Raw genomic sequence first — 15,938 nt, forward strand, 5'->3', positions numbered from 1 at the left:
GGGCTTGAGCTCAGTCGCTCCATGTCCACAGCTCCCCGCGAGTCGACGGCGCTCATTGTTGAGCTGCCAACTCGAACGGTAAGTCGCTCTCACAGAGTTGCTCTCTCTCTCTCTCTCTCTCTCTGCCGCCGCCGCGCGCTGCTGTCCAAACCCGAACGCGCTGTCTCTTGTCCTTCCGTTTGCATCTGCACCAACTGCCTCTGTTCAGGGTGCGGGGGTTGGGTTGGGTCGGGGTTCCCGATCGCTGAACTCAGTCTGCATTCATTCAATTTTGAACAGGCGCTGGTCTGCTCGCCAGTCTCGCTGCCACACACGGTGGTCATCACCATCGACTGCTACACGGGCGCGCTGTCACACACGGGCACTTGGCTCGCGGACGTCTTTGCCACCGAGGATGACGCGATGGCCGCACTCGAGCTCGTCGAGCGAAGGCGACCAACGTCAACACGGTAAAAAAAAACCAACCCAAAAAAAAAAAAAAAAAAAATTCAATGTTTCTCAGATTTTGAAAACATTGGTCTTGTTTTTTGAAAGTTTACTCATTTTTTTTAAGTCGACAAGCAATGTCTCACTTCTGTGTCGTTCTCGTTCGTATGCTTGGTTGGTTTTTTTTTTTTTTTTTTTTTTTGCCGACCCATTTTCGTTTCGGCTTTGGATCGGCATGCTTTTGCGGCAAAATCAGCCGTGTGAGTGCCTTAGCAGGGTACCTGGTGCAAGGAAAATCAGCGCACTTACTTGTGATTGACAAGGTGAGTATTGAGCGTTTGTTTGTGTTTGCGAAACAGCGACTTGTCGCACAAAGTTCTCACACGTTGAACACTGTGCCTGCCCGAAGGTTCGTACATGGCATCTGCTGGGTCACCACATTCACTCTGTGGCCAAGGCAGCCTGGATTACCATTCCTCTGCGCCATCTCAGCGCCATCGCCAAGCGTGACAGTCAGGTTGTCGATTTCGCGCTCAAGCGCTATCCGCTGCTCGACACGCACTACTTTTGCGAGACTCTCGACATTACGCGGCCATTCCCATCAACACATCCAGTAACGGACCCAGATCCAGCTTTTGTATGGAATACGTGGCTTGGTTCGCCATTTATCGCCCTTGGCATGAGCCGCTGCTGTGTCGTCCTATTGCAAGGCGTGGTGTCTGGCCGATCTACCGCCCCTTCCAGTTCCTCGCCTAGGTGAGCGTTCCTTTCCTCTTGTGATTGAGTCGCATGATTGCTTTGGTTTCCAGCGTTGTCTGTCGACCGAGTTGCTGAGTCGTTTTGCCTCTTGTTTTGAATTTGCATTGGTAGCTCGCCATTGCTCGCATTCCACATGATCATCATGAGCCGGCAAAGTCGATTGCATCCAGGAACAAAACAATTCGCTTGCGGTCTCAATCACGCTGCAGAATCAGGCAACGAGTCCGAGTGCGAGACGATTGTGTGGTGCTCGGTTCCGCCGGCATCGTCTGCATCTACTTCAGACACGGTCCGCACGGCATCCTTTTCTAGTGCACCCGTCGTGCCTTCCCAGCAGACCCCCAATTCTCGCCGGTTGTCGGGCAGCTCGGTCGCCTCGTTGACGTTTGCCAATCCTCGGACGTATGTCGCCGAGGCCGAGCCGTGGCACCACACCGTTCTATGGCGGTCCTTTGTGCTTCGCCGTGGCACAGTTCCCGTGTGGTATCGTTTCGGACTGCGCGGTTCCGTCTTGCAAGACCCGACCACCCTTTTCAACCAGGCAAGCTCTGGTGCTGATCGGCTGGTCAACGTTGTCGGTGGTGCAGCCGCGTCGTCCGGCAGCGTTGGATCAACGAATGCTGCTGGTACTGGCGGGATGTCCGCTGGCACGGCCAGTGGGACGCAGAGCGCACAGGGCAGCTCGGCATCCGGATCTGCCAGCAACGCCGCAAGCGGGGGATCTTCCTCGACCGGAAGCGGCAGTAACGCAAGTTCGAGCGCCTCTGGCAGCGGGTTGTCGGGCGCCGCATCTCTTGCAGCATTAAGCGCTAGTCTTGCCACGGAAATCCGCGTGCGCGAGGAGGACTTTAGCGAAGGAGTGGAGCGGTACTTTTTGCGGCTCTGCGAACGTCTTCGTTGCAAGGAAGTTGTGTGCATCGACCTGCTGCGCTCGGACGCGGAGATACGCGATTCCAGTCCTGCGGTCGGCGGCGGAAATGTCAGCGAGCAACACCAAGCACTATGCGATGCCTTCAACGTGGCTGTGCAGGTGACTCGTTCGCGTGTTCGCATGCGGATTGATGTCGCGCACTACGATTGGCACGGCCACGTTGGATCGGTTCCAGACGAAGGTCTGATGGGCGGTCTGTGGAATGCCGTTGGGTCGGCCGTGTTTGGGGCTGGCATGAGCGGTGGTTCTGCCGAGCTTGTCGGCCAGCACGACGAAATCATTACTGCCGAGCCTGCACTTGCTCTGTCGGACGTGGTGGACGGCAGCCGAGCGAGTCAGATGGATTTGGACGACGCGCTGAATTCGAGTACCTCCATGTCCGTCGCGGCCCAGCCGTCGCTCGGCATGTCGGGCGCGTTTTACAACGACGCGAGCAACTTATCTCGCGGCGTGAATGACGCTCAATCGAGCAATCGTACTCATCCCAGTGCCGCCGGCGATATTCACGACACCTCGTTCGACATTGGCGACATTCGTGTTTATGGTGCCAGCAGCAGCTCCTCGTCTGCTGCCGCATCGTCCCACGCGACAGCGCAGGCTGCATCAGGGTCGAGTAGCAACGCCTCGCCACAGTTCAGCACTGGCGTATCGTCCCGTTCAAACAGCGATGCGAGCGCGTACAGCTCGTTCTGGTCTTGGCGCAAACTCGAGCGTAAAAACCTGGACGCCATGTCGTCCAACCCAAACACTGCCTTGCTGACGGTCGCCGAGACACAAGACGGCAGTCATCTCAGGGGCTCTCGATCCAGCTCGAACGCCATGCCTGCGCCCGACCTCTTCAACGACCCGAAATCCACCACCGCACCCGTTCATCCGCGTGCGGCAGATGCCTCTCAAATTGCCGTGGATCAGTCTCAGCGACAACATGGCATGCTGCGTTTTGTCTGCGAAGATTCGCTGCATGCCACCAATCCCTCCGCGTTTTACGTGACGCTACGTTTGGTGATTGAAGCCACTCGACAGCTGCGGCATGCATTTGAGCGGCGGCAAGCGCAGACGGCTCGGCCCTCGCCTTCCCCGTCTGGCTCTTCCTCCGCTGCTGCTGCTGCTAGTCAAAGCCAACCCCCCACACAACAACAACAACAACAACAACAGCAACAACAGCAACCGAAGCGACGACCTTCTCTCATCAGTCGTCTCTCCTTGCAGGACGGCGGCGTTCCTGATCAGCCCGACTTTATTGCAATGCTTTCCAGCAATCCACTCGAGTCTCCATTTGGCAGCAAGCAAAGTGCGGAATTCGCGGTTGCTTCGCAGATCGAACTTCAGACATCCGCAGCACCAGCGGTCGACCAATTGCCGCCGAGCTTAACGGCGCGCACTTCGAGCGAACTGGTTGTACAGATTGATCCAGCGTTGCTCGAGTGCATTGGCTCGTTTTTCGTCGGTGATCACGAAGTGGGGCTTGCTCTGTTTGATCCGTCGAGTTTGACCCCGACGAACGCGACATCGTCCTCTGTCGCAACAACGCCGGGCGTCGCATCGTCGGGGCCTGCTACGCCTCTTGGTACCAGCTCTGCTTTCAGTGGCCCCGCAGGATCCGACCCACGGTCTATCAGTCTCGGGCAGCTCACGCTTGCTCCCGGTGCGGTCGTGCCCCCAAGCGGTGCACCTTCCGCTGCTCGTCGATTGTGGGAAGCGGTCCCACGAGCGTTGATTGGGCCAGGTTTGAACGCGCGGGGTGCCATGCAAGTCGCTCGGCGCAGCCGGTTGGAAACGCTGGCTGCGCATGCACATCGCCAGCTGCAAGTCGAGCTGTTCTTGGGACTGCGTGTTCGAGAATTGCTTCCGAGCGTGCTTCAAGCGCCGCTGCATTGGGTTTCGCCTGCACCCCACAACTTTGCGCCGTACATTGCTTCGGATTCGACGAATGGGGTATCGGCACGGCACCAACAGCAGCTGCAACAGCAACAGCCACAACAGCCGCTACAGCCGCAGCAGCAACTGCTCTTCCCACAGTATTCCAAGGGTCAGCCTGCTTTGCCACTTCTTTCGTCTTCGACGTCGTCTCTGAGTAGCACTGGTGGAGGGCACCCCGGAGTGGGCTCGTTCGGCGATTCACCACCAGTTGGTAGCGGACTCGGAGCAAGCTCGGTTGCTGCTGTTGTCGCCACGCCGTCATCATGCTGCGTTGCCGTCTATCCTGGCAAGCTGTACACTGTGGACGGGCTTGTCGCACCAGCAGACATTGTGCTGCAACGGGGCGAAAATCCAGTCCTCTATGGCCCGCTCGGCGCTGAAACAATTGAGCTGGACATCTTTTTGAGTCAGCCGTGCCACCTGCGCGAGCTTTCCCTGATTGTGAGGCATGGCGTGTGCGACGTGACCTCGCCACAGTTCCTCTCGGTGAGCATTGGCATGTACCGGAATGAACTCCAAGCCGCTCTCCAAAATATCGCCATCCCTTGCTGCACGGACGGCACTGTTCTCACCTACGCCATCCCTGTCGTGGGCTTTGGAGAGAAGGACTCCTCCCAACTCGTTCGGTTTGGCCGTGATCGCGGCGACGAGCTGCTGACGAGGATTGTTCGAGTGCGCCTGCAAGGTATTCCGTCCAACACGCAGATGACGTTTGGCGACATTGCCTTGTACGGTCTGCTCCCGCATCAAATTGAACTCCAGCGGCTGCTCTTGGAGCAGCAGAGCGCTTCGGCCCTCACCGTCAGCAGCACAACAGACGTGCTCAACGAACTTTCGCTGCATCACACCGCCCAGTCGGAAAAGGCCGCGCTGACCAAAGCCCCAAAGTCGCAGCAGCCTCCGGCGGCTTCGCAGCAGCAGCAGCGATCGACCACCTCGCTTCCGTTTGCTTCCGCGACAGCCATCGGAGCGTCGAGTCGATCAACGGCAGCTGCGCCTGGCCGCGTTGGCAAGCAACGCAAGCCCTTGCAACACCAACAGCAAGGGAAGGCAGAGGCAGCCGTTGCAACCGCGCTGCTTCGTTCCTCGCTTTTTTCGCGCTACGCCTTTGCCAACTTGAACGCAAAGCTTGCCGAAGCCAAACTACTGGGCGTGGTTGGATTTGTTGATGCCTTCCCGATGCTGTCTGCATTTGCCTTTGCTGCCTCGGCGGCCTCTTCCGCGTCAGCTTCCGCCGCGCTTGCAGCGCATGCTTCGTATGGGCCAACGACCTTGAACGCAGCGTCTGCGGTCGGCCGACGGTCTTCCAAGTTGACAGGCCAACACGATGCCTCGCTCGCGCCGCCGCCGGTGGGTTTGCATCTCCAGCATCACCTCAGCCAGCCGCGCAGAGCCAGCGGACAGTGGCCGACGTCGCTTTCAACAAGCTTCACTTCCAGCCAGCCAACGGACTTTGGTGGCCGCAGCTCCATGTCGAGTTCGCAACTGTCATCTCAACTTGCGCATCCACAGCAGCAACAACACTATCATTCCCGAATTCAGTCGCAGCATGCTACCTCGTCCTCAAGTATGGCTGGGTTTGCACTTGGTGCCACCACTGATTCGAGGCATGAGAGTGGCCCGCACTTGCTCAGCTCGTCCTATGCTCCCTCGAGCTTGCTTCTTCAGCAGCAATCGGGTCCATCGTCGGCAGCATCGACTGGCAGTCATTTCCACCAGCATGCCAAGGCCCTTGCGGGCAACGCTTTCAACTCGGCCAACCACCAGCTCGACGCGCCGCAAGTGCATTCTCTGCCAGGCTCGTCGTTTTCAGCCGTTTCCTTTGGACGTGCCCTCACCTCCATATCCCGTCCGTCCTTTGCCCCTCCGTCTTCGAAATCCGACATTGGCGGAATCACTGCCGCATTTGTGAGCAGCGGGCCGAACTCGCCACGGATTCGCAGTACTTCGCTGATGCGCGCTCAAAGCCGCCTGCAGCAGGAGCAACTCAACGCTCTGGAGTGCTACAGCAAGGAGCTTCGCGAGCGCACGTCAAAGGTCAAGCGCGGTGGCTCTCTCACCTTGCTCGACGCGTTGGCGCTCGAGGTCCTGCGCCTGCAACTGGGCGTGAGCACGCAGCACCGCGACCGCTGCGCAAGCGCGCTTGGCTGGGCGCCTCAGCAGCTCAACCCGAATCGCCTGATTGTTCCGCGAGATGTGCGTCTCATCTTCCCGTTAACGGTGGCCGGCCCAAGCAGCAAGCTCAAGCAGCCAACCTGCGCTGCCTACAATTGCCGAACGGTTCTGACCACAGAGACTGCGGCGCTGTGCCACCTCTGCTGCCGGCACTTTTGCGCGGCCGACATGCACGAAAGCCCCGTCGAGCTGGTGGAATTCGCGCTCGGCTCGCCCGTTCCAGTTTGCCAAGCGTGCCACATTGTCGCATCGAGACAGCTGTCCCTGGTTGACGAGCTCATTGCTCTGGGCGAGCGTCCGCATACATTCAAGTCTTGGCAGCACGTCTTGTTCCAGAGGAATGCCTTCTTGACGGAGTTGCAAAGCGCCTATCCGTTTGTGCGCAACGCTCGGCTGCCGCAGGAGTTGTCGTTGCTCAGCCGGTCGGCCCAACCCCCGATTTCCTCCCCGTCAGCCTCGGAGCCGCCAGGCGTTGGGGCGCTGATGATGGAGTCATCGAGTCACCATGCCGCCGCGTCGATGATGATGCACCGCTCCCCACTGCCGCCGATTCCTGGCTCGCCCGCGATTTTGGGCACCTCGCCGATGCTGTCTTCTGCGCTTAGTCCGATGAAACTGGAATCAGGTCGAAAGCCGGTGGTGCACGGATCTACCGCCACGATTGGTCTCGAGGACGAAGGCGAATCGAGCGTCACTCCTCGTCCGGCTCCTCCTTTGGTGTCTGGATTCACTCACTCGCTGCGCCGCGATGCCTACAAGTCGCCAACCGCAATGCCGAAGATGGAAGATGACGATGACCTCGCCGACTACCATGAGCTGGAAGCCGCTGGACCTTGCCGTTCTGTGGCCGAGTTTCCCAGCGCGGGCATTTTGGAGGCTGTGGCCACGCATGTCGAATCGCCGCCGGTGGAAGTGATTCTCGCACCACCCACCCTCCTGCCCGCCAACACCACGTGGTATGCTCCTACGGGAGTGCGCACCGTCCAGTTGCGCATCGTTCTCCCTCAGCTGACACATGTGAGCGAGGTTTCACTCGTCGCTGACGCCTTGGGATATCGCATTGGAGATCTTCCTCAGGTCAAGCTGTCCTTTTGCACCCTGCTTCGTGGCGGCGACGCCGAGGAAGTGCGACTGCGTGGTGCTCTACCTCAATTGAACGCTCCTCCTCGCAAGTCCCTCACATCCGAGTCAATGAGTGCCGTTGAGTTTGACCACCTGGAAGAGTTTGATTGGAATTTGCAGCAGGCCGCTGCTGACCGGATGCGCTCTGGGCATTCCGAAGAGACTGTCAGTCTGTCCGCTTTGCCCGTCGTCTTGCAAGGACTGGTACACAAGCCGCGGACGGAATCTCTGGGGCGAGTGCACGATAGCGATCCGTCTGTGCTCGTTCAGCCGTATTCGATTCTCTCTTTCCGTCCGCCTGATGCATGCCTCTCGAGATTGATTATTGTGCAACTCACCCTCCCCGCTCAGGCTGGTGGCGAAGCCCGGACCAGCGTACAGCAGCAAGCCAAGGAGTCATTTACCGCCGGCGCGTCGACTACTCTCCAGGAGTGGACCTCGACTGTTCAGCCGCCGCCCGCCGCATCGAGAGCTGCGTCCACGGAAACGTCCAAGCGCCGCACTGCCCGAACACTGGTGTTTGGTGAAGACCCTTCTGCTCCGCAGGCGACTGGCAAGCCCCAGAGCGCGGACAGTAGTTTGCCGCTTCCCATTCCATCTGCTACTGGAGCAACAGCAACAGCAACAGCAACCGCCGAATCTGTCGATGCTCAGCCGCAAGAGCACACGGAGCACACGGCGCTGTTGGACCCAACGGCCTTTTTGCACATCGGTCGTATTCGTGTGCGCGGCAGGCCATGCCCAGTGTTGCGTTCAACGAGGCTTGCAGCTGGCACCGGACACTTGTCGACCCCAACCAACAGCAACAATAACAACACCATCAACGCCATCACCACCACCACCACCACCACCGCCAACTACATCCAACAACAACAGTCACCAGCTTCCGCGTCGCCGTTGGGCGGGTCCCAGACCCCAACTGGCTCGCCGTTCGTCTCGCCCATTCGATGGTCGTCACCATCGCCCGCTTCTGCCGCAGTCCAACCACCCATGCCTCCGACACCAAGTCTCAGTCGCATGCTGCCCGAGCCGCTGCCCGTCACGCGTGCCTTCATCAAACCGCTCTTTGTCAACACGCGCAGCAACGGCCGGTTTATCGACGTGGGCATCGACCAGCAGTTCATCCACGGCTTCTGCATCATGGTCAAGCACCACGACGGCGACCCAGAGTCGCAAGTTCGCACGTTCCGTGCATCCTTGTTCAAAACGACCTCCCGCATCACCGAGCTGATTGACGTGCGTGTTCTCGACACGTTCATTCTGCCCAAGGTTGCGAGCGGCACGCAGCTGTTCTTTGACTATGCTGCCAACAATGCAACCGGGAACGTCTTTTGCATCGAGCTTCTCGACACGTACGGTTCTTTGGAGATGTGTCTGGGGCTGAAGGTTCAAGTTTATTAGAGCGATCAATTGTTTTTGTGTTTCATTTTATTGTTAATTTTAAAGGGTTTCATTGTCAGGCGTTTTCCCTCTGTTCGGTTAGATTCTATGTCCGTCGCTGTAAGTGCTGCGTCGGAGGTGGGGGGGGGGGCAAGCGGTCAGTCAGACATGAACAAAACAAGAAAACACAAACAAAACCGAAAACCAGAATGTTTTTGACGATACAACCCGATAATCTACTTCCGAACAAACGCTATATTCAAATGTGATTGATGCTGACAAAACCAGAATTTACAGATCTCACGCCAAACAGCAGCAAAAAACAACGACAAACATAACAAAATGTGCCTTCACTTCGCACTCGCTAACAACGCTCCCAGATCGCGAACGCCACCAGAATGTTGAGCAGCCATGTGAGCAAAGGCAGCGTGCAACTGACGCGCATCGATGCGATTCTCAGCTTCCCACATCCAGCAATTCGACATGGCTTGCCAGAGCGGATCGCTGCAGTGGTCTGGTCGCGGCAAGCGTCCACCTTTTTCCAAAAAGTCCACGAGCGCCTTTGGCTCGATACCCGGATATGGGCTCAATCCGGCTGACATGACCTCCCACATGAGCACACCTAGCGCCCAGACGTCGGACGCAGGCGATGACTTGCGGAAGAGCAAAAACTCGGGGGACATCCACTGCCAATTTTGAAACAGCACGATGCAAAGTTAGAACAAGACGATACTGTTCAGAACACCATCATCAACATTTGCGCAAAAAATACCGTACACGAACGGGAAGTGCTCCGCGCGTCTGCATGCGATAGTAATTCTGCTCGTCCAACTCGCGAGAAAGACCAAAGTCGGAGATCTTGACCACCAAGTCCGTGCCCACAAGACAATTGCGTGCTGCGATATCGCGATGCACAAAGTGCAGTTCGGCCAGATACGACAAACCGCTTGCCACTTGCGAAAAGATGTGCAGATACTCCCCGACTGTTGGCACGAGTCCCCTGGACGAGCATGACTGAATGACATTGCGCAAGTCACCGTACACGAGCAGCTCGAGCACGAGCATCCACGGCTCCTGTTCGACAAAGACCTCGACAACCGAAACAATGTTGGGATGGCTGAAGCGTCGCATGATTTGCGCTTCGCTGGCAAAGTCGCTCTTGCTCTTGTCCGTTGCGTCGGATTTGAGCGTTTTGACCGCGACAGCAGCAGTGGTCGCACCCGATGAGTCAGACCCGCGAGCGTGCTTGGAGAGCCACCGAGCGGGTACATGTGCCAGCCAGACCTCGCCAAAATTGCCCGCGCCGAGTTGAGTCGTGAACTGAAGCTCGTTGCGAGAAAACTGTTGCTCTCGCTGGAAGGAATCAAGCGTTGTGATGTAGAGTGCGTCATAGTCGCTTTCCGAGGGCACATTCGCATTTGCATTCGCCCCGGCAAAGCTCGCACGCATAGCTCCAAAGTCTGGCGCGCCAGCCGTTGAGACAACCCTTGCAGGCACGGACGCGCGATTTGCACTATTAAGCGCCCGAGGCTTGTCGGGAATGCTCGGCACGAGAGTCGGCTGTTGTGGCGAGTCGTAGGTATCGTCTAGTGCTGGATTCCGAGCCAATGCTTCGTACGTCGGTGCCTCTGCATAAACGGGATTGGCATTTCTGACAATCTGCGGTAAAAATTCGTAGGGATCTTCCTGCTGCTGCTGCTGCTGCTGCGGAGAGTCGTAGGTACCGCCAGATGTCAGTAAAGCGTTTGCATACATATGGTTCCGAGACACTGCTTCATAGGTTGGCTCAGCAGCAGCAGGCAAGGGCTTGGATGTTGGGATGGCAGATTGCCGAGAGCGACCACGACGACGCAACATTCCAATAACGATCACGAGGACCAAAACGAACAGAATGCCTCCAGCTGCAGCACCTACGGCAGCTCCAATCGGTGCAGAGTTGGAATCGGGTTGGGAGCCGGCTGAGCTCTCATCATCCCTGATGAGAATGGCCATTGCTTGCGCAGTGCCGAGGCGCGCCCCTCCTTGCACATTTGCCAGTCGGACGAACAAGACCCGACCCCCGTCCAGGAGACCATTGTCATGCAACGGTAGGACAATCTCGGTCTGATTTTGGCCGTCTTCGAACGTGACCATGAAAGGTGCTGTGGTCACGTCGAGCGTCAGATCGGCAAACCGGGATGGCAAATTCAGGCCTGACAGCGGAGCAAATGCAGGATCGGATGTGACGTTGGTTGATAGGACAAAGCTCAATGTGACGAGACCGACTTGTGAGACCTCTCGCCACAGTGACAAACGAATGACGCCAGCGTCCTCGGAGACGATCGTTACAAGTGGATTTTGGCCCGAAGAGGGAGCAAACTCGACCACGCCGTTGACGTCGTCATTCTTCAGAATGGTCACAGTCGCCACTGACGTCCACGACAAGGTTGCACCAGCCACGTTGACGAGCGTCACCGTGAACGTCTCGTCGAGTTCTGGAATTGCGTCCTTCTCAATTTGGATGTCAAACGAGACAGATGTCTCCCCAACCGCGAGCGTGTACGAGTTGTTTTGATTTGACGCGTCAAAGTCGTCGCCGGATGCGGAAAGAGGCATTGCGGTGGCTTGGAAACTGACTGCTGTGGCACTTCCGCCGACGCGTTGCACTGTCAGAGTGACCTTGCCGTCATCCTCGACGACAGAAACCGTCGGTTGAACAAAAGATAAAACGCCGTTTACACCATCCTGGGCTTCAATAGCGCACGGGATGGTAGAGTCCAACGACGTCGCGCCAACAAGAAAAGTTGCTTCCTGACCAGCGCTGGCTCCGTTCGCCGTCAAAACAAGCTTGAACAGCTCGGTCGGCTCCTGTGCGCTGTCTGCGCTGATCGTCCATGATGCCAACGCAGTACTTTGTCCAGGTTCAAACGTGACAGTGCGAGCGGAGCTGTCAGCAAAGTCAGCCGAGCTGGTTGTTTCATGCGCGATGGAGACAACTCCCGACACTCGGCGGAACGTGCCACCGACACGCGAAACAGCGACAGTCACAACATCGCTCTCGCGAACAAGCAGACGGCTCTCGCCCGTCGCACTCGGCGTGAGACTGACACTCTCGAACGCCAACGCTCCGAATGGATTGTCGTTCATGCCGATGCAAACGTCTGTAAAGTTGCTGACTGGGTCAATGGTCGCGCCATAGCTTGCCGAATCCAGCTGCACCCAAAAGTACTCGTCCAACTCCGGGATTTCATCGTCCAGCAGCATCACTTCAATCTGTGCACGGTCCACGCCAGCAGCGATGATCACTGCTTGAGTTGACAAGGCCGTGTAATCTTCGGGCGCTGATGCTCGATTGTCGGCGGACAGCGTCGTGTTCTTGAACCTTCCGCTGTGCATTGACCAGGTGAATGCAATGGCACCATACAGACCACCAGAGCGGATGACTTCGATCGCCACCGTGTTGTTCGGCTGAGGAACTCCACCAACAAGGGGCGACTCTTCAAAGCAACTGGACACCCGCGTGATTGAGAGAACACCACGCGCATTGTCGTTCTCGGGTATGGTGACCAACGCCAGCGCCAATGTCGCATCGACACGGCCAGGTCCGGACACATACTCCAAAAGCAGACCAAACATTTCATCCAGCTCAGGGACACCATCAGCAAGCACTGCAATAGAGACATGGGCCTCGACATCGTTTTCGCTGAAAGTGACAAGCTGGGAAACAGCAGCATAGTCGCTTGGGGATGCAATTCCCACACCATTTGTTTGACCTGAGCTCAAAGTCAAACTGCGCACACGAACGACCGTAGTTCCCAGAGTGCCCTTGAGTCGCTTTAACTGCACAAAGCCCGTAGAGCTCTCCGCCACTGACACGTGAGTCAAGCTGAATCCAAACACACCATAAGGGTCGTCGTGTGCGTTCACGGTCACGCGAGAAGTCGAATAGTACCCGATGGCCGCGGCAGATCCACTGCCAGTTACCATTGCATCTACGATGGTATACGTGTGCTCGGCATCAAGAGTAGGCACAGACGAGAATGGCAGCTGAATGACCTTTGTTGCTGCGGCTTGATTTGCGGGAATCACGATCGAAATGTTTTGGGGCACTGGGAAATCGCACCTCACAGTGACATTGATGGCTTTCACGAGTGATGCATACGAGTAACGCTCAATCGTGAGAGAGTAGGTGCCAGCGGTAATGTCCACCCGAAACGCGCGTGATTCCTCGGCAAACCTCACCACCCCCGTTTGGTTGTCGTGCGCGTCAATGACGATTGTTGCGGTAGTGAACTGGCTGCTTGCGCCCTGCAATTGAACCTGGATGCTCTGTATTGTCGCAGAGCGGTCGCTACCAATCAGTACGATCGAAATATTCTTGTGTGTGTCGGCCAGGTTGAACATGAGCGGAGATGCGGTCGCCACGAGGTAGTCTGTGCCGACGGTGGCACCCACGGACGAGACGTTAAAGAAAACCGGGGTGCCATTCACTTCAGGGACCATCTCGACACGAAGATTGATGGTGCTGCTCATGCCCGCCCCGCCATCAGGGATGAGCATAAACCGCGAATCTTCAGCAAAGGAAGCTCGGCTTTTGATGGCACACTCAAACCCGGTGCCCTCGTAGCCAACCGCGCACGTGCATGTGAAATTGCCGGCATAGTTTGTGCAGGACGCATGTTCATCGCAAGGAGACGTGGAACACTCGTTGACATCCGTGCACACCGTGCCGTTTCCGGAAAAGCCCGACGCACATTGGCACTCAAAGCTGCCAATGGTGTTGGTGCAGATGGCATTCCCGTCGCAGTTGTCCAAGCCTTCCTGGCACTCGTTGATTTCCGTGCAGTTCCGGCTATTGGGCTGCAGACGCCATCCCGCTTGGCATGTGCAGTAGTACGTGCCGAGAGCGTTGTTGCAAATGTGGCCGCAGCCTCCGTTGTGTGTCGAGCACTCGTTGATGTCGACACAGCCGTTCGGCCCGCGACCAGCGTTGCTGATGGCGTATCCCGAGTTGCAAGAGCAGGAATAGTCGCCAATGGTGTTGGTACAAATTTGCGCGCACTGGTTGCCACCACCAGGAGCGCATTCGTCAATGTCATTGCAGGCGAGCGTCGAGCTCCAGGTCCACAGCTCATTGTTCATGCAGGTCGTCGTAGCCGAGCCGCCCGTAAAACCAGGCTTGCATGTGTACTGACAGGTGCACCCGTACGTTGTGCATTGACAGGTACTGGTGACGGCCACGGCGTTGGCTGGAGGCAACAAGAAGGTGCCACAGTTTTTCTTGGTGTCGCAGTTTGTATTCTTCCAGCCAACGCAGCAGCTCTTGGCGCCGTTGGTCTGGCAGGTGTAGCACGCGGCAGCATTATTCTGAGCCAAACAGTACTGACAAAAGAAGCCTGGCTGACCAGATACGCCGTTCGGGTAGTAGTTGGGGGTGCACGTGCCGCAGTCCTTGTCCCCATAGCCGACCGAGCAAGTGCAAACGCCTGTTTGAGTGTTGCAGCCAGTACAAGCGGGAGGATCGTTCACTCTGCAGTATTCGCTGCACCTCGTGCCATAAAAGAAGGTATCACACATGGCGCGATAGTAGACTTGCACTGCGGGAATGTTGTAATCGCCACCAGTCGTGGCGCCAATATTCACGCCTTGCCAAGGATTTACGTTAATGTTGCCATACTCTTGATTGGCATTGATGTACGTCTTTTGGGTGAGCAACGAACCCATGTCATCGTCCGCATCGAAAATCGGTCCGTCGATGTCGATGCAACTGACGCTCCATTGCACCGAGCCGTCCCAGTTCTCCACCGCGCCAACGTTGAGATCCAATGACCACCGAGGTGTGGCGCTCTGCTGTTCCGAAGCAATGAAGTTTATTTGCGGGCTTGAGCTACCAAATTTAACCCATCCAGTGCATTGCGGATCGCCTGAAACAAAAAGAAAAAAAACCAAAACCAAAACGATTAGTCAGGCCGTGTGTTGTCAAACCCAAAAAATCAACAAGCCCGGAACGTACATGCGTTTGCTTCTCCACAGTTCGATGATTGAGTGAAATACAAGGCGCGCGCAAAGCAAGTGGCACGATATGGCCCCGCAATGGCTGGCTTGTACAGGAGGGCGAAGGCGAGCGCAAACCCCAGAGCGAGTCGTTTGGCGGTTGCTGATGAGGGTACTCGGCCAAACCCCATGACTGCCTGTCAAATGTAGAAAAATCTAAACGAGAGAGAGAGAGAGAGAGAGAGAGAGAGAGAGAGAGAGAGAGAGAGAGAAAGCAAAGGAAGCAATTTCAAGCGAATGGGGAGTCGACGGTGAGCATTCAGCGTGTTACAAACAAAAGGCAATTTTGTCTTTTTTTTTTTTCCTTTTTTTTTTCTTCATATCACAACTCCTTTTCGTTCGCTCTCATTCTCTCTCGCTGTCCAACAATGCTCTCTGCAGTCGACTGCCTTGTTTATGTCGTTGTCAGCTCTTGTGCTTGTGGTTTTGCTGGTTGCCCGTTTGACAATCCAACCGCAGTTCCGTTTAGCAGCCGTTTTGCGGTGGTGCGAACATGTTGGACAAAAACAAAAGTTGCTAAAAAATGGGGGTTCTTCCGATTCCACTTTGACGACTGCGCCTGCGCCCTCCCGAAGCGTGAGTGAGACAACTGCTGTTGGGGTCTCTTGTACTGTGGGTGTGTGAGAAGCGGAGTCAGGGGGTAAGGAGTCGGGAGTGGAGTGACTCGGTGTAACCAAAGCAATGCCGTTCACCCGCAACAACAACAACAACAACAAAACCCACAACTGGCGCTTCCTGCTGTGAGTCATCGTCCGGCGAGTGCGGCGCAGCGACCCCACAACAAGCAAAAAATCAAGATCATCGTCATCATCATCGTCATTCTCATTTTGAGATGCACAGCGGGTGATTCGGACACAGTGCAGTGCGCAGATGCTGAAAATCGAGCTTACGTTCAAATCTAGCAAATTTGCAGTCCACTAAATGACAAAATAATAACAAAGACCGAAAAAAAAAGGACTAATTTGAACTTGACTGAATGAGATTGTCAGAGTAGAGATGTGATGCGTCGAGGTCGGAGCGATGGGCGAATCGCAGTCTCACTGTGAATGTTCAGTCCCGAAAGTGCCGAATTTGCGACACAACCCAATCTACAGCATTGCATTTCAACGACCAAACCACGCTCCGGTGCCAAACGCACAGCCTACAGTTGCTGATAAATCACACAAGAAGACGCAAAAGCAAAGCTACTAGT

The 15,938-nt window shown here is 56.3% G+C and overlaps 2 protein-coding genes across 2 annotated transcripts; one reads left to right on the forward strand and one right to left on the reverse strand.

Annotated features, from left to right (window-relative positions):
* Positions 1 to 21: 21 nt before the first annotated feature.
* On the forward strand, positions 22 to 8,792 carry CAOG_05531 (hypothetical protein; the record flags this gene model as incomplete). Its single annotated transcript, XM_004346154.2, has 5 exons — positions 22 to 78; positions 280 to 449; positions 683 to 749; positions 836 to 1,182; positions 1,297 to 8,792. The coding sequence occupies 5 exons, from the start codon at positions 22 to 24 to the stop codon at positions 8,732 to 8,734; spliced, it is 8,079 nt and encodes a 2,692-aa protein (XP_004346204.1). The 3' UTR covers positions 8,735 to 8,792.
* Positions 8,793 to 8,952: 160 nt separating this feature from the next.
* CAOG_05532 (tyrosine-protein kinase ITK/TSK) lies at positions 8,953 to 15,689 on the reverse strand. The gene is made up of 4 exons (XM_004346155.2): positions 15,637 to 15,689; positions 14,706 to 14,902; positions 9,491 to 14,616; positions 8,953 to 9,399 (listed from the first exon to the last, which is right to left on the reverse strand). The coding sequence occupies exons 2-4, from the start codon at positions 14,875 to 14,877 to the stop codon at positions 9,064 to 9,066; spliced, it is 5,634 nt and encodes a 1,877-aa protein (XP_004346205.2). The 5' UTR covers positions 14,878 to 14,902; positions 15,637 to 15,689; the 3' UTR covers positions 8,953 to 9,063.
* Between the last annotated feature and the right edge of the window lie 249 nt (positions 15,690 to 15,938).

The sequence above is a fragment of the Capsaspora owczarzaki genome (genome assembly GCF_000151315.2).
Source record: "Capsaspora owczarzaki ATCC 30864 unplaced genomic scaffold supercont2.9, whole genome shotgun sequence".
Lineage (NCBI taxonomy): Eukaryota > Filasterea > Ministeriida > Capsasporidae > Capsaspora > Capsaspora owczarzaki.

What these genes read in the sequence shown, in the direction of transcription:
- CAOG_05532 (XM_004346155.2), bottom strand. Translation starts at nt 14,877, where the DNA reads ATGGGGTTTGGCCGAGTACCCTCATCAGCAACCGCCAAACGACTCGCT. An exon ending in CTGTGGAGAAGCAAACGCAT is followed by an intron (nt 14,617 to 14,705) that starts GTACGTTCCGGG and finishes TTTTTGTTTCAG; the next exon opens with GCGATCCGCAATGCACTGGA. An exon ending in GCGGAGCACTTCCCGTTCGT is followed by an intron (nt 9,400 to 9,490) that starts GTACGGTATTTT and finishes CAAAATTGGCAG; the next exon opens with TGGATGTCCCCCGAGTTTTT.